The sequence below is a fragment of the Mauremys mutica genome, chromosome 4, assembly GCF_020497125.1.
Source record: "Mauremys mutica isolate MM-2020 ecotype Southern chromosome 4, ASM2049712v1, whole genome shotgun sequence".
In the NCBI taxonomy this organism is placed as follows: Eukaryota; Metazoa; Chordata; order Testudines; family Geoemydidae; genus Mauremys; species Mauremys mutica.
This window is the reverse complement of record NC_059075.1, coordinates 72,958,236-72,985,260: the sequence shown is the minus strand read 5'-3', so window position 1 is coordinate 72,985,260 and position 27,025 is coordinate 72,958,236. Positions and strand designations below refer to the sequence as shown.

General features: G+C 54.8%; 2 protein-coding genes across 3 annotated transcripts in view; one reads left to right on the top strand and one right to left on the bottom strand.

Annotated features, from left to right (window-relative positions):
- Window positions 1-4,684: 4,684 nt before the first annotated feature.
- On the top strand, window positions 4,685-19,911 carry MDK (midkine). Its single transcript, XM_045014631.1, has 5 exons — window positions 4,685-4,842; window positions 15,625-15,704; window positions 15,898-16,059; window positions 17,515-17,676; window positions 18,934-19,911. Exons 2-5 carry the CDS (start codon window positions 15,626-15,628, stop codon window positions 18,957-18,959), a joined length of 429 nt encoding a protein of 142 aa, XP_044870566.1. The 5' UTR covers window positions 4,685-4,842; window position 15,625; the 3' UTR covers window positions 18,960-19,911.
- A 3,587-nt stretch (window positions 19,912-23,498) lies between these two features.
- CHRM4 (cholinergic receptor muscarinic 4) overlaps window positions 23,499-27,025 on the bottom strand; it is a 41,881-nt gene continuing 38,354 nt past the window's right edge. For both annotated transcript variants that reach the window (XM_045012807.1, XM_045012808.1), the window contains one exon: window positions 23,499-26,539. In XM_045012807.1, coding sequence (XP_044868742.1) covers window positions 25,068-26,539 — 1,472 coding nt within the window. In that variant the 3' untranslated portion in view covers window positions 23,499-25,067. The remainder of the gene's footprint in view (window positions 26,540-27,025) is intronic.

Below are 27,025 nucleotides of genomic sequence, written 5' to 3'. Positions count from 1 at the left end.
TGTTTCTCTCCTTCTCTGAGACCTGCAAGGATGATGGATGCGACAGGAATGAGCTAATCAGCCTTATGTCTGGCACTAAGGTGCCCCTTCAGTGACACCACTTCCGTTCTAAACCCTGGCCAGGCGCTCAGATGGTGGTGTTTTCCCTGCTGGATCAGATCCTCCCTACCTGGGCCTTTCTTTAAAGAGGACCCCTCCCCACCCATGTGCACTTGGCCAGTGATCCAACAGTGCGGTGTAGCATGGAGAAAATTCTCCCCCTTACCCTGACGATCAGCATAACAAGCATGGACTGTGAGCTCCTAATTTTGCTGCCTGTTGTTTTGCGCAGCTTCTTGTTCTTTCTTTTGGGAGAAAGTTTGTGCCCCTAGAATCAGATCTTCCTTGCCCTTTGCAGCTGCAGGGTTATTTGTTTGTTATAATTTGAATTTAATTTGATTTGAAATGTTTGTATTAACTATTCCCAAAGAGCACTTGTCACATTGATAGCAGCCTACCTATGAGAGATCAGGTCACGGGGAAGGGATGCACACTGGTGGTTAGAGCAAGGACTGGACCCAAGGTTCCTGGGTTCTTTTCCCGTGTTCTAGTAGTTAGAGCTGGGGCTTGGAAGGCAGGATTCCTGGGTGATCTTCCCACATCCAGGAGGGGAATGGGGGCTAGTCACTGGATCGGAGGGCAAGAAGCCAGGACTCTTGGGTTCTGTTTCCAGCTCTGGTATTGACTCATTCACATGAGTGTGAGCAATTCATCTCTGTGTCTATTTCTATGTAAAATGGAGTTAACAATCCTGATGTACCCCCACAGTGTTCTGAGCTGCACCTATGACGGTGTTGGAGATGAACATCTTGCTAATCAATGAGGTGGGGTGAGGACTGGGAAATTGACTCAGACCTCAAATTCAGAACCCTGAGGGTTGCATAGTAATCGTCCCACCTTCACCCGCCTACATTCTATAGACTATTTGGGGTTTATAAGCTTCCCCTCTGCCCCCAATATACACGTTCCCTCCCTCCCTCCCCCTGGGAGCCTTGTCACTACCAGCCCTTTGGAGCTAATGGCAGGAGTGTGTGGCTGGTGCAGTGCACGCTAAATTGCCCCAGCCCTTCTGGTTCCATGGCCAGGGATCAAACATACATGCTGGGATTTCAGGGACGGGTCAGTTCCACTTCAGTGCCCAGACCCCACAGCATTGGACCATTTCTCCCCAGCAGTGACTGCCAGTAAGCACAGAGACCAGAGATTTCCAGCGGGGTGGGGAAGAGAATTCAAAAATCCCATTGCTCTTCTGGGAGGTTTTGGGACTCTGCCTCCAGCTCCCTGGGCTGGGGGGAGAATTGTACAGTTCCATAAAGAGAATAGCGGATTTCTGAAACCCCCTGGCCTGCAGAGGTTCCTACGCAATCGTGTGTGTGTGTTAGAGGTGGTTGGAGGTGTGTGCCAGAAGTACATTTGTGTGCATCTGCATGCTCATATATGTCAGGGGTGCCTGAGTGAGTGCCAGCTGTGTGCACTGTCAGCATATGTATGTCACTGAAACTCAGCCCTCACTAACCAGACACTGTGCTGAGGGCAGGAGAGCGCACATATGGCCATGTTAATCATTACCCTCATCAGCTACCCTCCAGCCCAACTACAAACAAGACAAGGCAACCCTTCCAGAGGACCCATGCCACGTTCTCCCAGGGCAGAGCTATACCCAGGCAGTGCCACCTTCCTATAGGGCATGTGCCATGCTTTCACAGGGCATCTTAAAAATCAAGACAAGAGGCAGTAGATTATCTGTGTGATTTTTTTATTTTTATTTATTTTATTTATTTATTTGCCTTACAGATATCCACACAGCTGCAGGGAAATGCCCTTGGGTTTCTGGCCCCTTGGTCCCCTCCCCACTCTGCTCCCTGAGTGTGAGCCCCCCTTTTTGCAAACAGAGCCTTGTTTCTGCACCGGAGGAGGATGTAATGTCCTTCTGCATCCCCTCCCTCAGAAGGGACAAGCACAGGACTTTCATCTCCATTGCAATTAGAAAGAGATCCCTACAGATGCACTCTGCTCCCCACTCACCTTCCCAAACAGTCATTGCCATGCTCTGGTCCCTCAGGGGCCACTGAGAGTATGGGAGAAAGCCAAGGGGAGAGACAAGGAGGAAAGAAAAATACTATTGACCTTCAGTTTGGGCAGATTCAGTTTGAGACGCTAGCAGGCTCCTGCTGCAGGGCCCTGGTACCTCCTGTTCTCACACTCCATGGTCCAGAAAGGATTGAGCAATACCAGCAGCTCTTGCCTTCAGAACTGGCTATTTCACTGATACCACAAGCCAGGGTCTGTTACATCACAGGTCATGCCCATGGGCATAATGGTGATGCTAACGTTAGAGACTTGCAAGCCCTACCAGCTTGCCACACCAGGGGCAGGCAGCTCCTCACATTCTGTGCAGTTGGACTTTCTTTTCCAGGCTCTGTTCAATCTCATTTTAAATATCCCCAGTGATGGGTCTTTCACCTTGACCCCATGGGGAAACAATTCTCCAGCCTTCAAGATGCTTTGTGTGAGATTCAGCTGGAATGTCCCCTTCTTTAAATTCACTCTGATTGCTCCTCATTACATCCCTGTGGAGAATGATAAAGAATCACTCTTGTTCCTCTCTGGGGTTTCCCCTCTTCAGATGCCTACTGCCTTGTTCTCACATCCCCACACAGTCCTGGCTTGGCCAGACACCACACACACACAGCTGGGCCTGGGATAACAATGAATGGGAAAGGAGGCAGCTGATTGTCATGGATCATGGTAGGAGGTTCTGTTTGCCCACTAGTATCTGGGTAATGGACAAAGAGACAAGACAATGCAAAAGGAATGTGTTCTCTGCTCTGCTTTGGGGGCTCTCTCACCCCCTGTATGCTCTAGACGTCATTGCAGAATCATAGAAATGTAGGGACCTCGAGAAGTCCAGCCCCCTGCACTGAGGCAGGGCCAAGTGTTTGTCCAACCTGACAGGTGTTTATCCAACCTGTTCTCAAAAGCCTCCAATGCCATGCTGGACAGTCAGTCAGGAAACTGCCAGCAACGTGAGAGTTAAAAGTGGGACTCTCTTGGAAAGAGATTTTCAGATTCTGAAGCGGTTTATGAAATCTGTGGCTTCTTGGCTCTCTCTGCAACATCCTTCCAGAGGGGATGGTGGAAAAATGACTTCATTCCCCACCACAACCCCATTCCTTAGGCATGACACCAGTCCTGCAGTCTGCTGGGCAGCAAAGCAGGAGAGCTGGCTTGGCTCCTGCATTCCCCTCCTCACTGGAGAGGGAGGGGGCGTGGGGGAAGAAATCACTGTCACCAGTGTGCTTTTATTTCCCTGAATGGCTTTTTTTGGTTTGGGCCCAGTGTGAGAGATCCAAGCAGGCGGGGAAAGATGCATCCAAGGATAGGGGTTGCAGAGTCACTGGACGAGATTCAGAGGTGGTAGTGCACGGAGCCACGACAGCCAAGAGAGCGTAATGTATCAGTGCATGAATAGGCTATGTTGTGGCAGGGAGGGGGGATAAACAGGGTATGGGGCAGTGTGGGTTGGGCCCTGGATCAGCATGCGGGAGCTGTGTCCATGCAGCAGGGAGGGGAGTGCACCTCCACCAGGAACAGGGCTGGTCCCTAAGGAAGAGGCATGTGTGGAGGATGCCTCCCATAAGTGGGAGGCTGGCTCAGCACAGGCTGGCTGTTGGTTGGTCAGTCAGTGCACTGGCGCCTAAGGCATTGTCCGTGGAGCCCAAGGAGTCACTGAAATCACTGTGCAGGGCCTAGAACGCCATCATGATAGAGATACCATCAGAAACGGTCTGCAAATAGGACTTGGAGTCACTGTGCCAGATGCAGAGGTGGGTTTGACTCTAAGGGGTGGAACTGGCCCCTTGTCTCAGGTCCCCTGAGTGGCTAAGTGATGCCCTTTGATCCACTCTTTGACATGTAACCTCCCCTGCCCAGCCACATCCCCCTTGAATCTGCCCCTGAGTCAATTCAATTCAACCCAAGAGACTTCTCTGGCATGACCAGTACTGCAAAAGGGTAACAAAGAACCAGCCCCCCTCACCTCTCTGTCTGGGGTGGATACAAGACACTGGGGATAAGGTCACAAACTTTGTTTGCTCCTGGTGTCTATTGGTCACTGCTGCCCATGCTTGATCTGGAGACAGGCTGCTGAGTGGGTGATGCCATCGCTAACTCCCGAGCTGGGTTACAGTTTTGTTGCTTCCCTGTTTGATCGGATGTTTTTCATGATGCCTGATCCTTTGAGGGGTCTCCTGGCTCCCTCCTGCCACTGGAGTAGAAAGGGTCTGGCAGTCCAGGTCTCTCCCTGTCATGCTGTGCGCCCTGGCCTTGGGCACTGGGGTTGGCCTGTGCTTTGTCTGCTTCCCTTGCGGGGGGCTGGGAGGGTGTAAATTACCCCAGCACCGCCTCTCCTCGGGACCTGGCCCAATGTCTTTACCACCAGGTCTTGTAATGGGGTTCGGGCCTGCGGCTGGGAACCGAGAGGGGCAGTTTCTTCCTTCCCAACCGCAGGCGGCCCCGGGGCAGGATTTGCTGCTGGGCTCCTGCTTTTGTTGCCGGGCCTGGCGCCCCGCGCAGGGGGCGGGGCCTGCGAAGTTTGGGCTAGAACTACCTTTTGTTGTCAGCTGGGAGCGACGTCAGGGGCCGCTGCGCTCCGCGAGGTGGTGTCCACATGTGACCAGCTGAAACTAGTTCTGAAGACACAAAGGGAAGGAGCTCAGGAGCGCGGCGGCGGGGCAGCGAGCGACTAACCCCCGGGAGCCGCGCGGAGACCGAGCACCGGAGCAAAGCGCAGCGCCCAGACAAGTAAGTGCAGCGCAGGGCGACGCTCCCGCTGCCGGCGGCTCCTCGGGATGGGGACCGCGGCTCAAAGCCCCCGCCAGCGCGGGCAGCAGCCCGGAGTCCCGGGGCGATCCTGCCCCGAGTCTCGCCAGCCCCGGGCCCGGGACGGGTTCCCGGGGACTATTGATCCGCGCGGGAGGGGCTGCCTGTGGGGGGAACCGGCAGATCCTCGCAGGGGCTGTCATCTGCCGGGCACGCTGGGACCAGCGAGAGTCGCGGTGCATCTAGAACACCGGGGGGTAACCTGCTGCCCAGCCCCCTCCGCACAGAAAAGAGGGATCTGTGCCCCTGCCCCTCCGGCCACCAGGACACCACCCTGATGGGCACCTTAGCGGTGCCCAGTGCCTCCGGGAGGCAGAACTCTGTCACTGACTCGCTGCGTGACCTGGGGCAAGTCCCTGCTCCGTGCCTCAGTTTCCCCACCCCCTAACAAGGGGCTCGCGGGGGGGAGGCGAAGGTGAAGTGCTGTGAGCTGCAGGGGGGCCGGGAAAGGAAATTAATCCTTGGCACCGCCGCTGGTGCCCCCGGCCCCTCTGCCCGGCTGGACTCGGGGTTCCCCGGGCTGCCGTGCCTCAGTGTCCAGCCCTGATCCCGTCCTAGGACCCACCAAGCCCGTTCCCGGGGGGATCGCTCGGAGCCGGCACCCCGACCCCCCGCGCGGTTCATCCCCAGCTCTGGCTCGTGGCCCCTCTCCAGCCTGCAGGGGAAGAAGGCGAGGCGGCTCTTTCTCCGCCCCCGCGCTGGTGGGGCGGGGGTCCCGCCGGGCGCGGAGCAGGCTGCGCTAGAGCGGGACTCCGCCACAGCAGGGCTTTCCAGGGGCCGCTCCGCAGGAAGAAAGCCCCCGAGGCCGGAATAGTCTCACCCTCCTGCCCTGCTGTGACACCCCCCCGCCCCCGCACAACTCTCCAGTATCTGGGGGGGGGCGGAGGGCTCTGGGCTGTGACACCCCCCCCCCCCAGCCCGAAGGCTCAGGGGTGGGCTGCTGGGGGCTCTGTTTTGTGTTACACTCCTACCCCGGGCCCTGGGAGGGCTGCGGGCTGGGCTTTCAGGCTGGCCCCTGGGGCTCCCTTGCTGGGCTGAGTTGTGGGCGTGGGAAGAGCGTTGGGCCCGCTGAAGTCCCTGCCCGCTCTGGGCACAACCCAGTTCTCACAGTCCCTGCAGCGCCTCCCCGTGCTCTGCTGGCTGCGGCTGCCTGCCTGGTGTGTGCCTCCCATCCCTCTCCAGCACCTCCACTAGCTCCGGGGCCATTGCTCCAATCGCCTCCTTAAAACCGCCCATGGACTGCTCCAGCCAACCACCCAGACCGTGCCTCTCTCCTCCCTGCCCTCCTCTGGACAGGCCTCCCCCATCTCTGTCCCCTCACGTGCTCCCCACGGGTTGTGCAAGAGCCTTCTTCTCTACACCATCTGGAGCAGCCTCCCTACCTTGCCTCTCCTGGCTCCCCCTCTGGTAACACCCACCCCGGGGTGGGGCCAATCCCCAGAGATTGCTAGCTGTGACCAGAGGTCTGTATAGTGACAGGCTCCCACTAGGTGAAAGGTAGGTGGAGAAGAGGAGAGGGCTAAGAAATCAGCCTCGTGGGAAGCCCCAGCACAGATGTCTTGAAAGGCAGGATCAGAATTGGGGGAAGGGAGGGGAATCTAGCCCCACAGTGTGGAAGCTGCAGAAAGGTCAAGGAGCATGAGGAGGGAGCTACAGGTTAACTACAAGAAGGAGGGGGGCGGTTTGGATGGTGAAGCTCAGACAGAAATGGCCCAGTAAGCTGTTGGGTGAGCAGGGAGTGCTGCTCTCATGCACTTTGCTGAGAAGAGGAAGGGGAGAGAGCAGCAGAATGAGCTGGGAAAGGTCTGGAGGGAAGGAGATGCCCACATAGGCAGTAATGGGGGGAGCAGGAACCAAAGGACACTAGAGGGAAGGGATGATTGGAAGCTGGCTGTGCTGGAGGAGGAGGTGCTGTTGTGGGTGCCCTCATGGACTGGGGCCAGATAGAGAGAAGTCCATGGATTCCTTTGCCAAGTGGTGGTTGGGAGAGAAAGGTCTCACCAGATTGGCAGAGGGAGCAGGAGAGGCAGGACTTTGGGGAGATTCCAGGAGGGCATCTGTAGTCTGTGAGGAATCTCCCGGGGCTGGATGGCTATGGAGCTGGGGCACTGCCTGGGTCTGGATCTACAGGGGAAGGCGAGGTTTGAATGGGCCAGATTTGCAGGTCCTTGGGAAAGAGAGGTTGGGTCGTGGGGATAGTTCTCTGTGCAGGAGGAGGTGTTAGAGTGACCTGACAACACAGGGGAGTGAGGAGAGCTGGCAGCTGAGATACTTTCTGCCTCATTCTGCAAAATCCAAGGAAGCCCAAGAATGGTGCCACCCCATGTCCAGGGGAAAGGACTGAGCGTAACAGGGGAGAAAACAGCCCATGGTGATACAGCCTCATGCTACAGAGCAGCTGCCACCCAGTCAGACCTGAAGGCCAGTGCATGCTGGGCACATTGAACTGACCTGCCCTGGCCCCAGAGCTGGGGCTATTCACTAGTCCAGAGGCAGGCAAACTTTTTGGCCTGAGGGTTGCATTGGGTTTCATAAATTGTATGGAGGGCCGGTTAGGGGAGGGGGTTGTGGCCCAGCTCCCACCTCCTATCTGCCCCCCTCCCGGGACTCCTGCCCCATCCAATCCCCCTGTTCCCTGATGGCCCCTCTGGGACCCCTGTCCCCTGACTGCCCTCGGACCCCCGCTGCCCCATCCAACCCCTCTGTTCCCTGATGGCCCCTCTGGGACCCCTGTCCCCTGACTGCCCTCGGACCCCCGCTGCCCCATCCAACCCCTCCTCTCATTCCTGACAGCCCCACCAGAACCTCTGCCCCATCCAACCACCCCTTCTCCCTGTCCCCTGACTGCCCCCGGAACCCCTGTCCCTGACTGCCCCCTGCTGCCCCATCCAGCCCCCCCCTCCTTCCTGACTGCCCCTCAGGACCCCTGCCCCCATTCAACCCCCTGTTCCCCCCCGACCACCATCCACACTCCTGCCCCCGACCACCACCCCGAACTCCCCTGCCCTCTATCCAACCCCCCTTGCTCCCTGACCCCTTACCATGCTGCCTGGAGCCGGGCCATGCTGCCGCCACCACGCAGCACAGAGACTGGGTCAGGCCGGGCTCTGCAGCTGCACTGCCCCAGAAGCTTACAGCCCTTCTGCCCAGAGTGAAGTGAGCAAGCTGAGGCTGCGGGGGAGGGGGGACAGCTGGGGGTGAGCCTCCCAGACCAGTAGCTTGGGGGCTGGGCAGGACGGTCCTGTGGGCCGGATGTGGCCCGCGGGCTGTAGTTTGCCCACCCCTGCACTAGAGCAACATCTGCACTCACCCTGCCAGGGCCATTATGGGAGGGGAAGAGCATCTGGCCCTATGGGGCAGAGGACAGAAGGGAGTCAGGGCAGAGAGGGTCAAAACCAAGGAGACGCTGAAGACCCCAGTGAGGATGAAATCCAAGGAGACGCTCGGTGGGGAGGAAGGAGGAGTCAAGGCAAGAAGCCTGAGGGGGTGTGGAGGAAGAGGGCAGGGGGTGCTCAGAGGAGGAGGAGAATGGCTTGGAGACACCTAGAGGGATGTGACTGCTGAAGGGGAAGGATGTCTTGGAGGGGAGGGGGGAATGGCGTCAGAGCAGGGGGCTGCTCTCAGCATGGTATAGAAGGTCAGTGGCCTTCCCTGAAAGGGCAGATTTAGCAGGAGGTGCATGTGATGGGTGGGTAGGCAGCCAGCCTCCCCAGTCTCCCTCCCAGCTGCAGCTTTAACCACAGGCAGCCAGGCTCCTGCAAGCCAGGGCTGAACAGGAGGCTGTGGAATGAATCAGACCATCCTGGGTAGTAAGGGGCAACAGGCAACCTCTCCCCCCTCAGAATAGGCGCTTTTCCCTACCACGAAGGGCAGGTTATCATGGTCCCTGGCGAAAGCTCACTAACCCCATACAGTCCTGCTCTCTCACCGGCCCCAGAGCGTTAGGGTACCAGCCCCTTGTTGCATATAACGAGTCCATGGGGAAGGTGTAGTATCCCCTGCCCTGGCTCCCTCTGATACTGAGATCCTGGCAGGGAGGATGTGCTGCTCCCATCCCTGGGGAGTAAGAGCTGCTCAGCTTTAGGGAAAGCACTCCCTAGGGTCTTTCCAGGCCAGGGGTGGCTCTAGACATTTAGCCACCCCAAGCACGGCGGCATGCCGCGGGGGGTGCTCTGCCGGTCGCCGGTCCCGCGGCTCCAGTGGACCTCCCACAGGCATGCCTGCGGAGGGTCCGCTGGTCCCACGGCTTTGGTAGATCTCCTGCAGGTGTGCCTGTGGAGGGTCCGCTGGTCCCGTGGCTTTGGTGGAGCCGCGGGACCCAGCGGACCCTCCGCAGGCTTGCCGCCGAAGGCACCCTGCCTGCCGCCCGACCGGCAGAGCGCCCACCGCAGCATGCCGCCCCTGTTCCAGGCAGCAGCCACAGAAACAGAGGTCTAGTGGCTGCAGAGGGAGCAGTCAGGTATCGGGGCAGGGAAGTATGCAGGAGTGGCAACCGCAGCTGGCATTGCCTGGCACAGAGTGCAGATCAGATGGGGTCCCAAGGCCCCTCATTATTATGTTTGGCATTTCGGAACCCATTCCAATATCGCCCAGAGGTCTGAGCCAAAGTGAGTGAAATCCTTGGCAATGGGAGATGCTGCCAAAATCTGTATAAACTCTCACAGCTCAGCATGGACAGCCTGCTTGGGAGAGAGCAGGCATGAGGGATAGGTACCTTGGATTTGAACATCTGAGGAGCCAAACTTGTTAATGATGTAACCAGCCAGCAAGGGGGCAGGTGGAGTCAGTTGCAAAAAGGACCAACAGTTTTGCAAGCACATTTCAAGTTAGTTTTATCTGGAATTGGAACCATCAGGGGGACTGAAATTATTCTGAACATTTTTATTCCCTCCCTTTCTCCACAGAATACCATAGACTGAATAATGGCCAGAGTTTATCTCCAATGGTTGGGGTTTTTTTGTTTTTTTCTTTCCAACTCAGGCACATGGATGGAAAGTGACTTGCATAGCAACTCATTAGTAGAGCTTGGCACAGAACCCAGAACTCCTTGCTCCCTAGGCCAGGGCTTTAGCCAAGCCTGTCCACCCCCTGCCCTGTTTTGATTGTCTGTCCTACGCTTGTCTGTCACTGGGACAGCACTCAGAAACTAGTGTTTAGCTGCTGCCCCTGCAGGGGGAGCTCAGACACAGAGTTCTGGTAGGTCACACTGAAACAAGGACTCTTGTTTTGTTTTTGGAAGTGTTTCCTGGGGGTTTTGCTCACAGGCAGAGGACAGGGTAGTGCATCCTGCCTCCAGAAGTTGGAGGACATGCTTACTGTGCACCAGGGAGGGCAGTCATGCCTGTGTGGTATCCCAGCTGCAGAGAAGGCTCTCACACCCGTACTGGGGGCAGGGAAGAAGTTGAGGGATATATAGCAGAAAGGAGACTGGTACTAGAAGAGCAGCAGAAACAAGGAGACAAAGTCCATAATGTAGAATGGACTAACTCCATGGAGAGTTTTAAAAATAAGGACAGCCAGTTTGCACTGAGCAGCCAATGAAGAGGTCTGCAAGTGTTGGAGGCCGGGGAGGAGGGAGCTGCATTAGCCCGGGCCAGAGGAGATGGGAATATCACCTTGAGCAGACTGGAGGCTGTGTTACACAAGGCCACGTTGTAGAGGTGGGCAGAGGATAGCCCAGGGCCAAGGCAGAAGCAGAGGTTACAGAGTGGAGGTGAATGGGAGAGTCTGAGTGAAAGGGGAGATAGAGTTTGAAGGTGCTGCTCTGAGGGCCCAGTAGGGAATTGGATAGGACACTGTCTCGAGGGGGGCTCTTAGTTACCTTAGTCCCATCCACTCCCAGCAGGAGGTGCTGTAGAGAGCAGGGCAGCAGTGTTGGCTGTAGTGAGCTCCCAGCCTCTGGAAGGTGGTCTGTTCTGGCTCGTTCTCAGAGCTGAGCTCTTGTCCTTGCAGCCTCTTTGAGGAGAGTTTGGTGGGAAAGGGCTTGAGCTCGTTCTGGCTGGCGCTGGGTTCCCCAGGATAATTCCCAGCTGAGGTGGGGAAAGCGGAAGGCGGCTCTCGTCCCCTCAGCTCTGCCTTCAACCAGCCGGGCTGTGTAATTGTCTGTGACAGTTCAATTCAGAGTGAAGCCGAGAGCTTCACAGCAACGGACACACAAAAGGTGAGTGCACTGGAGCCTGAATAACGAACTGAGCTGCTTTCCCCAGCGTGCTGCCGGGGTGACCATGTGGGGGAAGGGAGCGAAAGTTGACCCAGTGTTTCTCCCCCCACACTGCCCCCAGTGTGTCCCCTCCTATAACAGGCCTGCAGGGAGGGTCTCACACAGCAGGGGCAGTGGATTCACTGGAGCCAGGGTGGGTGTGCTGCCATCACGCTTGGGAGCTGCCTAGTCATAAGCAACAGTGAGAAGGTGTGTGCCATGTTTTCCTGGTTTACTGGGGCTTGTAGGTGGGGAAAAGGGGTTGACAAGTGGATAGCCTGGCAATGCACTTGGTACAGGGCAGAAGGTGAAGCCAAGCAGAGCTGCACCCCCTGCATATGGACCTAGTGGGAAGCATCACATCTGCAAATGCATTGGCTCCAAGCAGCTGTAATCTTAATGCTCAGCTAATCCCCTCCCCTCCTAGTACCTGGATTTCACCTGCTCCCTGCGTTGGCGGTTGCCATTCCATGTATAGGGATTTTCTCCCTCTTCTGCACAAGCTGCCTGGGGCCTGTCCCCTCCTGTTTAAGCTCCAAGCCTGGGTGAGGTGTATGGGATTTGTAATGGCAAGACTGGGGCCTGGCATTCCAGAATGGGACAGAGTCTGGTGTGGGAGCTACAGTCCTCTCCCCTTTGATCTTGGCTGTATTTGAGATGCTCTGGACCGACAAATCCAGCTGGCTCAGCACCTCTAAGAATCAAGCATCACTTTGGAAAATGGGGCTTTTAATGACATAATTTTCAGGGCAACCTCTGCTTGACACTCTCTCCCCCTCCCCCCATCTCTTCAATCAGAATGATGCCTCAAGCTAAAAAAGCATTGTGAGCAGTAGCTTAGTGCAGTCCCTGCTGCCTTGATCTTTCTGCCAGCTGGGAGCCTGGGCTTCAGGTGCAACCTGTCTGGTTCCCCCTGGTGGTGAAGTTGTACCTATTTATTTAATGTGCATGTCACCCGCTGGCATTGTTACCCACCAGCCCCTTGGTATTGGTCCTTGGTGGGTGTGGGGGAAGTTGGCATTGTCACTGGCTGTACCAGCTCAATGTGTCTATTGCTGTCCTTCATGGAACTGCCACCAATGGGGAAAACATCAGAGGAATTCTCGTTGGTCATGGGAAGAGCAGGTGAAAAGCTGTTTCCCATCCCCCTACTGCCAGGACCTGGCACTGCTCTGCCAGGCCCCTTTGTTCACACCCACAATGCTGCGGGATCTCCTAGAGCTATGAGGAGGGGACAGATGCACTGATGTCAGCAGCAGCTCAGACCCCACCAAAGAAGGGACAGCTTTCTGCAGAACAGCTCTAGAGAGGGCTCCAGAGCTAGATTTCAACTCCATCCAATGCAGGAGCATCCGGGCTTAGTTAGGGTTCAGTCTACAGTAGAAACAGATGAGCTGGGGAACTCTGAGTCTGGATTCTGTGTCTCACCCTCCAGGTCTCTGATTTGGAGTTGGACCCATTTCTAGCCACCTTATTTACTGGAAACTAACAGGGTATAGAGAGTAGGAGGAGAGTCGAGTCAAGCCACTGACCTGCCCACGCAGGGACACTGCGTCTCTGACTGCAACCCTAGCCAGGGGCCCTCTCAGAGAAGTCAACAGAGGTGGAGCTAAAGTAGAAACTCAGTCAACTTAACAATGTACCCACTACTGCTCAATAGTGCAAACACATGCACAGTCCCACTGTGCACATACTCCCTCCATACACATACATGCTCCCCCATCATGCATCCACAGATGCATGCCACACACGCTCTCCCACTGTGCACAAGTTCCTCCATTGCACATTCAAACACAGAGGCATGTTCATGCACACCTGTAACACTGACAGCCCCCCCCAGTCATTGGTGGGCAGGACTGAACCTGGGGCCCCTGCAGCTTAGTGCATGAGCCTCTACCGCATGAGCTAAAAGCCAGCTAGCTGTTAGCTAAGGCTGTAGAACAGACTCATTTTCTCTCTCTCTAAGTGGTCTCAGTGCCACTAGATGGGCCAGAACACCACACCCAGGAAATGTGTGGGTTACACATGCACAGCGCCTATGTCCATGTCTTCCCCCTCCCCCTACACAGACTGGCCTTCTGCATCCATGGTCCCTTTGTGGCGATATGGTAATGGACTGACATTAAGGGAGCCAGCAGGGGGAGCAGCTTCACTTCTAAAGCTCCACATGAGCTCCACATTGTGTGGTTTGTTTTTTTTTTAATCTTCTGTTTTAGTTCTCAAAAACTGATGGTCGTGGTTTTTTTCTGCCCTGGATTCTTTTGGAGCCGGATAAAGGTTCCATGGCAGCTGCCGTCCCCCCAACGTCGGGGATCTTTGGCGTGGGCGAGGCGGCCTGCTGGGCGCTGGATAAAAGAGGCACTGGGAAATGTGGGCATGGAAGGGGGCTGGGGAATCACTGGGGATGGGGAGTAGGGAGCAGAGGCTCATTACTGCCAGCAGACAAACAGGACAAACAGCTTTCCAAGGGCCGGAGCAGTACAAATCCCACCCTCAGGCAGATTGGCTTTCCCAGCCTCCTCTTGGCTGCGCCTGGTTTGAAGCTGGGGGGGGGGGGTTGTGATGTTAATGTACCGACCCACGCCCTGTACCAGGAGGCCTGAGCCCTCTTCCCACCCTGATACTCACCGGAAGGGGTCCCACCAGCAGAGGGGGGACAGAGAAGGTGACTCCACGGAAGCCGAAAAGCAGGGCCCAATCCTGCACTTTCCCACCACCGTACATCAATGGGAGCTTGGGGGAGGGGGGATGTGAAAGGATCAGGCCCAAGTGTTGTGCGAAGCTAAGGGCCTTCTCTAACTTGCGCACAGGGCCTGGTTTTTCATGGGGCTACAGTAGAGCCCAGAAGAGGCCAGGAGTCTGGCTACTTCCACAGCGAAACCTGACCCTCCGTACACAGAGGCATATAAAGATAATTACAGCTTTGTGGTCATCTGTGACCCTCTCAGGGTGGGCTCTGCGTGTGGCTGCAAGTTGCCTCCTCACCAGGCTGGTGTGGCCAAGCCCTGTCTGGTACCTTTGGCTACCCCCTCCTTTTCACTCTCTGGTTTCCTTCACCTGGACACCAGCTAGGGTTGCCAGTTTTGGTTTTACGTATTCCTGGAGGTTTCATCATGTGACAATCTTGAATTAACGATTAATCTTCGATTCTTGGAGTCTCCAAGACAATCCTGGAGGGTTGGCAACTTAAAACCGAAGTCTGCTCACATCTGGGTGGTGACATGCCCATCCAGATGTGCCTTCCTGGCTGGTTCAGGGAGCAGGCGACTGCCTTTTGATGTGGGCAAGACCTTGGGATCCCCAATGGTTTGTATGCATTTAACATATGAAGGCTCTGCTCACCCCACCCCACCTCAGCCCTTCTCCACTTGGAGCTGACTTTCCTCTTTATTCATGCCTGTGGAACCCTGAAAGTCAAATCCCCTCAGGCCCCCTGCTCCTAGTCAAGGTGGATCTGAGGAGGCAGCATTTAGACTACACTGAGTTCCCAGAGGGACATGCATGCTGGGCCCACTGCCTCATGCCCATAGGCCCAGTACTGAGGGCAGCAGCAGGATAAAGGGGATTGAGCTGCTGGAACACTGGGGAACTCATTATTGGAGGCGGAGCTGCTGCTCCTCACCCAGCTAGAGGGATGGGCTGGGCAGGGTGTCTGGGGTTACCTTATCCATCCCTTACTCCGTAGTGGGAAGGACTCACCCCTCCTTCTTTCATGCACCTCTGTAACCAGAGGTAGCATCTATTTAAATATGGCTGCAGCCACCCCACTGTGAGCACTGACCATCCAGCTTGGAAGGGGAGAATTCGGGTGGGAGCTGGATTGCACCATGGACCCTCTGCAGCCTCTGTCTGTGTCTGAATGGCCCCCAGCCTGGAGGGCTTGTAAGTTGGGAACACACACAGGCTGGGGAGTCTGGCCCTGTCACACTCACTGTTTGTTGGTCTGTGGTGGCAAGCCAGCCTCACTTTCCTCCAGACTACGGTGGCTGTCTGTGTCCCATCCCTGTCCCCGAGTCTGGCTTAGGAGCCTCCCGAATCCTGCAGCTAGGTGAGGCTCCCACTTGACACACACAGCCCTAGGAAGGGCCCTGACTCCCTCCTGCTAGGCCAGGCCAAGCATTGGGGCTGATGGAGCTCAGAGTGGTAGCCTCTCCCTCATTTCCTGTCCCTCAGTGCCTCCTCCAGCCCTGGGCTTTGCCTAGGTCAGAGAGATCTCAGCTCAGAGTTTGGGGCTGCACATGTTTCCAGCTCTGTCCACTCTGCAGGACAGAGTGTATTGTGAGGGGTTGTGAGGAGAGTCCAGAGGGGGCTGCACAGAAGAGAGTGACCCAGACACACTCCCCTGAGCCCACGCAATCCTGCCCATCAGTTCCAGAACCACCTTTCCCTCCCCACCATCAGCCCCATGTCCTGCTCCTCACATGTGCCATCCCTCACACCTGGGTCCTCCCCCTAGTGCACAGGCTTGGCTTTCTGTGCTGATATATCTCCCTTCTTCCACGCAGAATGCAGGTCCGTGGGCTCTTCCTCCTCCTGGTGCTGATCCTCCTGGCTGCAGCCTCTGAGGCTGGTAAAAACAAGAAAGGTGAGGGGCAAACTCATGGCAGCTTAGGAAGAGAACTTGTCCCTCATCCTATACTCCGTGGGGCTGGTTACGGGTGGGGGCAGGGAATGTTCATGTCTCTGGCTGCAAGTGAGGGAGGGCAGAACCCCTGTCTATGGGGCCAGCTGCTGTTCTGTATCCTTCGGAGTGACTGCCTGCTCCCTCTGCACTGCAGACAAGGTGAAGAAGAACGGCTCCGAGTGTGAGGATTGGCGCTGGGGGCCCTGCACCCCAAACAGCAAAGACTGTGGTGTGGGCTACCGCGAGGGGACCTGCAAGGAGGAGACTAAGAGACTCAAGTGCAAGATCCCCTGCAACTGGAAGAAGGAGTTTGGAGGTGAGTGCACAGCCCCATCCCAGAGACTCACCAGGCTCAGAGGGCAACCAGGGACCACCAGCTTCCCATGGCTGTGGGAAACTGGCAGGACTTTTGTCCAAAAGCTGGAGTCTTTGTGGTTGTTGTCCCTTTAACATATGGGAGCTCCAACATTAGCCTTCTCGGGACCATACAAGCAGCTAGCCAGGAGCCCAAGTGTGCATGTATGACCTGACCTTCCACTGCCTTGCACCCAATGTGCTAATGTATCTGTGTGTCTCATAGAGCCTGCATGTCCCTCTATGCAATGGTCTGGCCTGGCCATTCCCACCTGGCAGAGGATTGCATGGTGGGACATGTAGTCTCTGCAGACCACACCTTTGTTAAAGGCTGGGATGGCCATGAGCTGCCCAGTGGGTACTCCTGGGTTCAGCACGTCTGTGAGATAAGGTCTCTCCCTGCCGAAGGGAAAAGAGCAGTGCATTGTAGGTGCAATGCAATGGATGAAAGGCTAGACGCAAGTCAGGTTAGCTCTGCCATAGGAGCAATAGCCGTTGCTGAGCTCTCCACTTCCCAGAGAAGGTAGGGCACCTGGCCAACGCAGGAATTTACTACTGGGGACGGGTGAGGCTGAAATGAGCAGAGACTAACCCTAGCTGGAGGGTGCCAAATTCAACCGCTGCTATTGGACTCCATTTGGGAAGCCCCCCGCAGAAAAGGCCCTGCAGGCCACATTAGCCTTGGTGGACACCTAGGGATATCAGGCTGTATGGGCCATTGACCTGACCCAGTGCATCAGGGGCAGGTTAGATACACCACTAGTCTGATGCAGAATGGGGTTCACCGGACAGTCTGACCCAGTAGTACCACACAACTGATCTTTGCTTTACACTTGCCCAGCTTGTGAGTCCTGCGTCCCTTTCCAGAAGTTCAGACCTGGCAACCCCTGGGCCATTCTTGCCAAGCCCCCTCTGAAACTATATTAGCTGGTGCTGCAATCATCAAAGCTTGAGCTGGGGGATGGGGACTGGGGTCTGGGGTGAGTAGCCTCATCTGCCTTTGCCCTCCAGCTGCCTAACTGTGCCTCACCGTTTGGGTATCAGACCTTTTGGAATGGCCTGTTCGTTGAGGCAGACCTGTGAAGAACCGAGTTCAGGTGTCAGGTCCCCAGGAGGGAGCATGAGAGCTATACAGATGCTATCAGGGTGTTGCATCCATGTGACACGGGGCAGTAGTGGCCCCACATGCTGCATGTGGCCGGTGCTATTCACTCAAGTGGGATGACCCAATGTCTTGCAGGGCCAGAAGAGGCAGTGTGGTTGCTGGCTGGACTAATGTGAATGCAATACCAGGCTGTCAGATTGAGCAGCATGAACATAGTTTGGCCGCCAGCCCATCACTGTTCCTGCGGCTCCTAACAGGCTGCCATTTACTCTGGACCCTGCATAGAACTAATGGCTCCAACCTCTCTTCCAGCTGACTGCAAGTACAAGTTTGAGAGCTGGGGCGGGTGCGATGCTGCCACAGGTCTAAAGGCCCGTTCAGGTACCCTGAAGAAAGCCCTGTACAATGCCGAGTGTCAGGAGACCATTCAAGTGACCAAGCCCTGTTCTCCCAAGACCAAGTCAAAATCCAAAGGTCAGTCCCCACCACTGGAAGTCCTTATCCCACCTCCGCATGAGAAGAGCCGTTGTATGTCGGGTGCATGACACATTCAAGAGGAATGCAGCCATCCCAGCTGGGGATGTGATCCTGTTGGATCTCCCAAGCTAAACTGGGTCTGTCTGGATTGCACTTCCAAGGACAGCCCTAACACTGCAGAGTAGTGCTGGTGATTCATTAGGAAGGGCTCTGAGTCAGTCCTGACCCTGTGTGCTGGCAGGGTCTATGGAGCTCTCTGCAAACGCAAGAATAATCTGTTGGAGGAAACAAAACACTCAGGTCCTGGATACATGGGCTCCTTAAGACCCTGGTTCTTTTTACAAGAGCTGGGTTGTTAACTCTACCCTGGTGAAATTCCTATTCAGATCATTTCATTCCACAGGGCTCCAAATCCCACTACAGGAGTCTCTAGGTGAAATCCTGTCTCCAGTGGCAAAACTCCCATGGACTTCAGTAGAGCCAGGATTTCACCCTCTCTCGCTCCCTTACTTAACTGGTGTGTTGCATCACAGTGCACCCTACAGAGAGTTGCGTTTCAATGGGGCTTAAGCAATTTCTGCTTATAAAACCTGAGAGACATTTTGGGATCCTTCAAGGTGTGAAAGACCCCCAGTCCATTCTCACTGCTGGTCATTAAAGGGTCTTGATACAGTGTGCTTGTGCCCACTGGAGTCACAGCTGTAGCTGGGAACTGCCATCTGTGCTTGCCATCTACTTTTGAGTGCAAGACAGTGGTATATAGATTATTGAGCTGGTTTCCTCAATGCCTGGGCAGGCCTCACTCTATGATTGTGACCAGGACATGACCAGTTGTTGGATGTTCTCCCCTACTATTGCCCTGCCAGCCCTACCTGGTCACTGCACCCCCAAAACACAACTCAGGTTAGTGCAAATAATATGGTGCCTCCTGGTATGTCAAAGGACAGGAGGGCTGGGTGATCCACCAGCAGACAGTAGCATCACCTGGGACTCTGGGGATGGCAAGCACTGTACCCACTGAGCAGAGACTTTCCAGGCAAGTGCACTGACTAGCAGGGTTCACCCTCCCTTGGTCCTGGTTGGATTCACTGCAGCTGCCTGGCCTATGTGCCACTGCAGCCAAAACCCAAGCCAGTGGCGTGCAGGCAGCTTTGTACCGGGTCAGCTACAGACATGCTGAAGTGACCTCTCCAGATACAATGGGGTCGTCCCGCAGATGCACTAACTCATGTCTTGTTCCATTGTTTCAAACAGCCAGGAAAGGGAAGGGGAAGGACTAGAAGGGACGGGCCGACCCTCCCGTCTCCTAGACACGGTGCCTGAACCCATCTGGACATACACCACTCGGCGCTGCAGCATGGTCCCCCCGCTCGGCGATGTTTTGCCAAATTCCATTCTTCCTCCTCCCCAATTTCATCCTTAACTGTGATGCCTTTTTTAATCACTAGTTGTGTAGAGACCAAATCCGCCCTCGCCTGAAGGAGGTGCTGTTTACCTTCCCCATACCCACTCTGTGCCACTGTCTGGCACCTTTATTTGGACCCCAGTGTTCCCTTTGCCTCTGTTTCCAGCTATTCAGTGCAATGTGCGTGGGGTGCTCTGGGCTGGGAGCAGCTGGAGCCCTTCACGGTTTTGTTGCAGCTAAGTGGCCTTTGACACGTCTCTGGCAAGCTCGTGACCTGTCTGATTCACAGTGGTGCTTTAAGGAAAAAGAAAAGCTAACCACTGAATTAGCAAGTAACCCGGTCACAGAGGGCAGGTATGATGAGAGCAGGAAGGGATGAGCCCCAGTGCGTGGCTGGGCTCATGTGCAATGGAAACATTTGGAGATGTCTTGTTATTTCTGGTTTCCTTGACTTCGCAAGAGGCATGATGTGTGCCTCCCAGCGGTGGTCTGCTGCGTGCCTGTAGCCTCCCCCACTTCACCTGCATTTGCTCACAAGTTGTTCACCTGAGGACTGGCCTCTTCGGTCAGGGTGACCCCTTCTTGCTGCCTGCTTTTCCACCAGTGGGTGCAAACCCAAGAGTCCTGTAGCAACCAGGAAAGAATCTCCCCCAGGTTCATGGGCCTTTCCCTTTTCTCTTCCTTTCCCTTCTGTTTCTTCTAATCCATGTCTGTGCCAGGGCGCTGTGGCCTCTCCCTGCTTTCCGCTCTCACACAGGTGTTGGGCCAGCCCTCGCCACTTTTGGAGTTTTTTTTTCTTTTCCAATAAAAGTCTTTAAAAAAACAAACCCATCTCTAGTACCACATTCTGCTTCTGTGCTGGGAACTCTGCCGTGGTGCCAGCCAGGAGAGGCTGTGACATACTAGCTGCAGTGATGGTTATTGCTGGATCAGGCCAGTGGCTGCTGCCTAGCCTGGAGGGTTAGCCAGGGCTCCACTGGGGTGGTTGGGCCAGGACTCTGTTAAACTGAGTGTGACTTAGTTGAAGTAAATAAGCCAATAGTGAGGTAGGAAAGGGCGAGCAGAATAAGAATTACAGGTAGGCCGGCATCACTATGGCACTGCAGCTCTTGGTCTCTACCCATGGGCATGCTGGGAGCAAAGCTCCTACATGAGGTTAAACCTCCATGAGGGAAAGGTGCGGAAACCAGATAGTTACCAAGGGAGGTGGGCTTGGCTGCAGTTTATTGTGCCAGTCTATTACTTATTATATTGGAGAAGGGTTTGTATTTGAAAGGAGGCTTCCTGGCTTGGCTAAGCATTGGAACAAATCCCCCCCTTGGGGAGACGCATGAGCTGGCTGGAGTCTCCCCTGAGCTCCATTTGCTCAGGAACTCTTGAAGTCTTGAGATCATGGTTGGAGGACGTCAGTGACTCAGGCTGAGGTTATGGGTCTATTACAGGAGTGGGTGGGCGAGGTTCTGTGGCCTGTGAAGGGCAGGAGATCAGACTAGATGATCATGCTGGTCTATGCGTCTATGAATGCTGTCTGAGCTTTGTGCAAAGCTGGTAACCTCCCTGCACCCTGACACGGGCCCTAAAAGCTTTCAGAAGCCAGGTGACAGTCCAAGGTTCAGACTGGTTTTTCATAGGCACATGGAACAGTGAAGTCCCTTCTCTGATTGTCTAACCCCTGTTACAATTGGATGGAACCGGCTGGGTTACGATGCTGGACTCCCACCTCCCCAGTCCTGCAGGTGATTAGTTACGGGACTAAAACACAAGATAGAGCCCACTACAAGCTATTCTAGTCACAGCATCTCCCAGCAGGAGGTGCTGCAGAGAATAAGGCAGGAGCACTTGTGGAGGCGCTCAGTTGTGCCGGTGCCAGTCTCCCATTAGATGCTGTTGCAGCCGGTGCTCTGATCCCTACAGGGGAACGCTGGACTAATCACCCAGAAATCCTGCTCCAGGGCCTGGGGAAATGCCTCAAAGTCAGCATGGCTGCAGCGTGTGGGGTAGGAGCCTGGCTATGAGGAAGCCACGGCTAGTCCAGCTTTAGCCACTCCCAGCAAGCCTGGGAAAAGCAGCAGCTGAAGGGAAGTGACTGGAGGGGGTGGGTGGGACTTGCTGCCTGACTTGTTCCCGTGGCTGTTGTACACTGATTGAGGACGACACACTGCTATGAGGATTGGTCTCTGCAGCCACTCAAGGCACGGCGAGGATACAAATAGACTTCGGCTGCCAACAGGAGACTTAATGAGATGGTGTCAACCTCCAGAGAGAGGGTGACTCTGCCCACTGCCCCCAGGCCTGTGTTAGCCTCTGTGTGGCACAAGGCAGAGGGAGGTCTGCCAAATACTTGGCATATGGCCAAGCCCCAAGGGGCTGCTTGTCAGACTTCCTGGCTCCTTTCTAGGAGCTCTGAACCCCACTACAGGGTGGGTTGTGCTCTCCTCGTTCATGCTGTTGCCCAGGGAGTCAGAGACCCACCTGCCCTAAGAGGAGCGGCCCGCAGTCTGCTCGAGCATGTCAGTCTGGTCTGCAGATGCCCAACAAGCTCCTGCCATGGTCCTTGGTTAGGCAGAATTTGGATGCCACATCCCCACCTTAAGAGAACAGTGAGTTAAATGCCATCAGCATCTTTCCTGCAGCTCCCTGATCTGCCACCAGCTTTGTACTGAACTCAGAGGTACAGGACAGGAACCTGCTCCTCACTGTATTAGTCTGTATCTAACCACTCTGGCCTCCCACCATCCCAATTCCCATTCGAAGGCAACACATCAGATGGGTAGCTGAGGAAACCAGGGGCCATTGGTACCAATGTATCAAATGTTTCCCTTGTGCGAGTATTCTTTAAATCCACTCACCTCATTCCCAGCCCAGTGTAGCTCTCTTAGCAATTATACTGCCCCACTGAAGAGGCTGGTGCCCATCAGACATGGGGTTAGCTGAAGCCACTGCACCAGCCTAATGGCCCATGTGTGGTTGGAGATCACTGCAGGCTTCTAGCCAGAGGTTGCTCACCGAGGGGCAGCTGCCTGAGTCCTCCCCTCAACCCTCCCCCATGCCTTTAAGGGAGAAAATCCCAGCCCCAGGCACCTGTGCTCACTGCATTCCTCAGCTATGGCAGGGTTATCGCTACCAGACCAGCACAGGGATGGAGCTGAGTGAAACCAGCCCTAAGACCAATGAGTAGTTGCTTGGGCATATGCTGTGTAAGGCAGCCCCTAGGCAGAGTGTGTGCTGGCCCCACAGGCCCCTCTGTGTTCCAGGCCCCTCCCCCACTCTTTGCAGCCCTGAGCCCAGACCTGACCTGCCCATGGTAGGGGTGTCAGGCCCTGTGACTGAGCAGCCCCTGATCACAACCCACTGGAACAGGAAAGCACACATGTAACTGACTCAATTGACATTCATTTGCCTTAATGAAGCAGCTTGTCCCCTTGCCAGCTATCCAGCCAGGGCAATGATCAGCTGCAACCCACTGGCCCTGGCTGGACCAGCCCCCTAGTGGCCCATAAGCCAATTGCAAAGCCTGCCTCAGGCCAAATGCAGTTTTGTGTCTGTCACCAATAAAATGTACTATGAAGTGTGCATGTACCAGCCTGAATTGCTGCAGCTGCAGCACAAATTGGTAGCCCAGAAACCCCTCCCCCTGCCGCCCCACCTCGCATGGTGATGAACAGCGAGCCCACAGCTGCAGGCTTGGGCCAGCCTCACATGCAGCCCCTCCCAGCCCCTGCAAAAGGTGAGCATGGGGCACTGCTGCAGCAGACACATAGGGGAGAGGCCAGAGGTGTCCTGGCCAGTAGGAGGTACTGGGGGAAGGAGATCAGGCTCTGTTCCAGGCAGTAGGGGCTGAAACAAAGGGGAAAGACCCTGCCCTAAAGTTTGGCAACCACCTTTCCCTGCTGGGTGGCCAAAGAGCCCCTTGTGTAGGGAGCAGAACCACCTCAGGCTTAGTGTTTCCTCTTTCAACCCTTCGTGTGCACCACTAACAGCATGTTGAAGGCTTTGCTGGAGAGGCCAGTGAGTCTGGGGACAGAGCCTAATCAATGGCTCACACCCAGGGTGCGTGAGGAGGCTGAACTCTGAAGCCAGCTCCCTGAGAACAAATTACTCACAGAAAGGCCTTTGGTTTCAGGTTGGATTCCTTTATTCATTTAAGTGGGTTCCACTGGAGTTGTAAGGATTAAAAAAAAAATGCAAGGCATTTTGGGTAACACTATGCAAATTATCCTAAAGGCAGTGGCAGTGAGGCTGATGCTCTCGCAGGGCAAAACATCAGCCTTTGTCTAAGTTGCACAGTATCCCTGGGGTGGGGGAATGGAGACCCTCCATGTATAGACACACGGTAGTCCCGCCCAGCCACTGATGGACATTACACACCTGTGTAATCCCCCCCCGCCCCCCCATGTAGGACAGTGCCTGTGCCCCACACAGCTGTCTGACTCTGCCCAAGAGGAAGGACAGCGTTTGACTTTGGGAGAAGCTGAACAACAGCATTAATTGGTTTGGCCTGTACACAAATACGCTAGGATTTGGGCTGTACATTTACATTGAACCCCACATGCTGAGGACTCCATGACGACACTGATGAGAGGATTACATCCATTTACAAAGCTCCGTGGCCAGCTCCTTCTCACACCCCTGGGTGCTTGTCTACACCCGGGACAGTAGCCGTTGTGGAGGTCCTCATTGTCACGCCTTCCTGTCCCTTCCCCCAGGGTCCAGAACCCCATAGGCAAAGTGTCCCTTCTGCACCCGCTAGGGGAACACACACTGTGACCTTAAGGGAGTCTTGGCCACACCAAGTAACTCCACAGCCTCTTCTCCACTCCTGTCTTGCTAGCTGAGCCTTAGCAGCAGCATCTCCCCTCTGCAGGCTGCTCTGCACTGCTGTCCTCTGAGCAGCGCAGCCCCCAAGGACAATTATTTTTAACGCTGCCATGCACAGTTCTCAGAGGTCACATTCCCTCAGGGCTGTGGAGATAAATCTCTCACATTGACATTTTTTTCTTTGCAGTATTAAGCTCTTTTGTTTTTCAGGGTGGCATTTGATTTTATGCTTATCACCTAGAAACAAGTCTCTCTCCTTGTGGCTCCTGCAGGGATGGGATGGAGTTCAGAAAGGGAACCCCAAGGATGAATCCCAGGAAAGACTTTCAGACCGGCAGATGGCTCAGGCTGTGGAGCACGGCCCCAGGGGAAGGGGTGAGAACCCCACCCAACCCGTGGGATGTTCAAAGCCGCTAGAGAATGCATGATCGGGAACAAACCTGTCCTGGCCCCAGGGAGATGGTCTGGGTCATCTAACAGGCCTTTTCCATACAGTCCAGGTTGATCCAAAAGGAATCAGCTGACACCTGATGTATGACAAAGTGGCTGATCTATGTTTCTTTTTCTCTTGGGCAGTATGTGGTTTAAGACCCCGTTGAACCCCTCCTGACACCAGGAACCTTCTCTCCACATGCACTGCAAAGCCATCAGGATGCTCAAGGAGCGAAAGAAGGGATTTCAGTTACATTGTGCCTCATTGCACAGAGACACTTCACCCCACACACAGGTGTAATCAGCAGGAACCCATTTAGAAACTCCACGGTTTTACCTAGAGAACAAAGATAGCTGCCAATTCAGCCAACATCTCCAGAGGGAGGGAGCAACATGGGGTTCAAGGTAACCATGGAACCTGTTGGTGGGGATACTCCTCTGGTGTTCCCTCTTCCTTGTTTTCTTCCAGTGCAGAGTCAGGGATTGTGTAGGAAGAGGAGCTGCTTTTTTATTTATGTATGTCTGAGGGCTCCTTAGATAATTCCCCAGGCTGAGAACAAGTGAAAAAGCTGCATCTTACAGCTGCTTTGGATTTTCTTCAGCATTGGGAGAAGGACATCATGTGGACTCTCTGAACTGACATCTCTTGTGGGTGGGGAGCAGAGAACCCCCAAAAAGGATAGGCAAAGGAATGAGTCTTTGTAATCCTGCCAAGCAGTCCCTCAGTGCCAGCTTATCTAGCTGTGCCAATGTTCCTGTACTGGCACATGAGAAGGTGCTTAAAGGTCTTCTTGAAAGTGGCATTACAGAGGGCATAGCAGGCTGGGTTGATGGTGCTGTTGACATAGCAGAGCCAGTACCCAATAGACCACACTGTCTCGGGTACGCAGGTCTCACAGAAGGTGTTAATAAGGACCATGACATTGTAAGGAGTCCATGTGAGAATGAAGGCAAGCAGGATGGCGAATATGGTTCTGGTGACTTTTTTCTCCCTGGCTGCCATCTGACGCTTCTTCCGCACCTGACTCCTGGCAATGCTAGCAAACTTCCTGGCGACATTGGCTGGGCGATTGTTTGAGAGGGTGTTGGCCGCTGTCTTAGCTGGGACAATCTCAATGGCTGTGACGCATTCAGTACCAGTTTGCTTGGTGACAATCTTAATCTTGGACCACTTGGAGGTTGGGTTAACCCGCGGGTGGGCAGGGCTCTGCCCTGGCCCAGCTGGTAAGATTTCTGCCACCTGTTTCTCTTTTGTGGTCTGGGTGATGCTGACTGTGCTGGATTCATTGGAGGTCTCCTTCTCCTCTTGCTGACCTGTAGTCTCTGTCTGTGCTAAGGGTTGGTCCTCCACTTTACCATTCCTCACCTCCTCCTTCACCTCCAGCGCCCTCTTGGGAGAGTTGTTGTTGTTCTGTTTGATCAATGGGCTCTTAAAGAAGCTGAGTGGCTTAGTCTTCTTCTCCTTCTTGCCCTCGGGCTTGTGCCTCCTCACTCTGCTCCTGCTGGCCAGCGAGATGTGAATATAAAGCACAGTCATGATGACCACCGGGAGGTAGAAAGCAGCGATGGCCGTGCCAAAGGTCACAGCTGGATTAGATAGGAACTGGATGTAGCACTCCCGCTCCGGGACTGTCCTCTTCCCAACGATGAACTGCCAGAACAAGATGGCAGGTGCCCAGAGAACAAAGGACAATAGCCAAGCTGCTGCAATCATCAGCCCTGCCATTTTGGTGGTCCTTCGAGCCGGGTAGGTCAGGGGCTTGGTGACACAGAAGTACCGGTCAAAACTGATGATGAGTAAGTTCATGACAGAGGCATTGCTCACCACATAGTCCAGCGCCAGCCAGAGGTCACACACCACGGCCCCCAGCGGCCAATAGCCTTTGATGATATAGACCGTGTAGAGGTTCATGGAGAAGACCCCGATGATCAGGTCAGCACAGGCCAGGCTGAAAAGGAAGTAGTTGTTCACAGTCTGGAGCTGACGGTTCACTTTGATGGACAGCATGACCAGGATGTTCCCCACCACAGTGACCAGGCTGAGTGAGCCGGTTACCGTGGCAATGAAGACCAGCTCCACTGTTTTGTACTGGTTGGAAGGATGCTGCATGTCCCCTTCAGATTGGTTGCCATTGGTGAAGTTGTCATAGGTAAGGTTGGCCATCTTCATCTGCCAGGGCTGAGCAGAGAGGTTATGCATGGATTCTGCAGTGGGGAGGGAGAGAAAGGAAGAATATTACACATAGGCACCCTTCTCCCTTCTGCCCTCCTGCTTCTGCAGTTGTGGGCTCCTTTAACCAAGTTTCCTATGAGTTTAACTGTATTTTTTTATGTATGTTGTCTCTGGTTTTGCAAAAAAGGATGGGACAGTTTTATCCCCTTCTCCCTCCTATCACCACCTCTTCCCATATCCTCTAGCTCCACGGTGATACCCTTTTTGGCCCTGACTATTAGACTTTTTAAAACAATGGAGATTCGTCAGCAGAGCTGTATGAGAGGAGCCCAGGGCTGGACTAACAGGAGGCTCTGGGTTAGGACTGAGATGTATGAACAGAGCTGTGTGTGAACAGCCCAGGGCTGGAATAGCAGGGGGAAGAATAATGGGAGAGGAGCAGGAATGCTGTAAGTCAGGACTGAGGCATGTAGACAGGGCATCTTGGTTTTCATAGGCCTTTCTTCTTATTACATCTA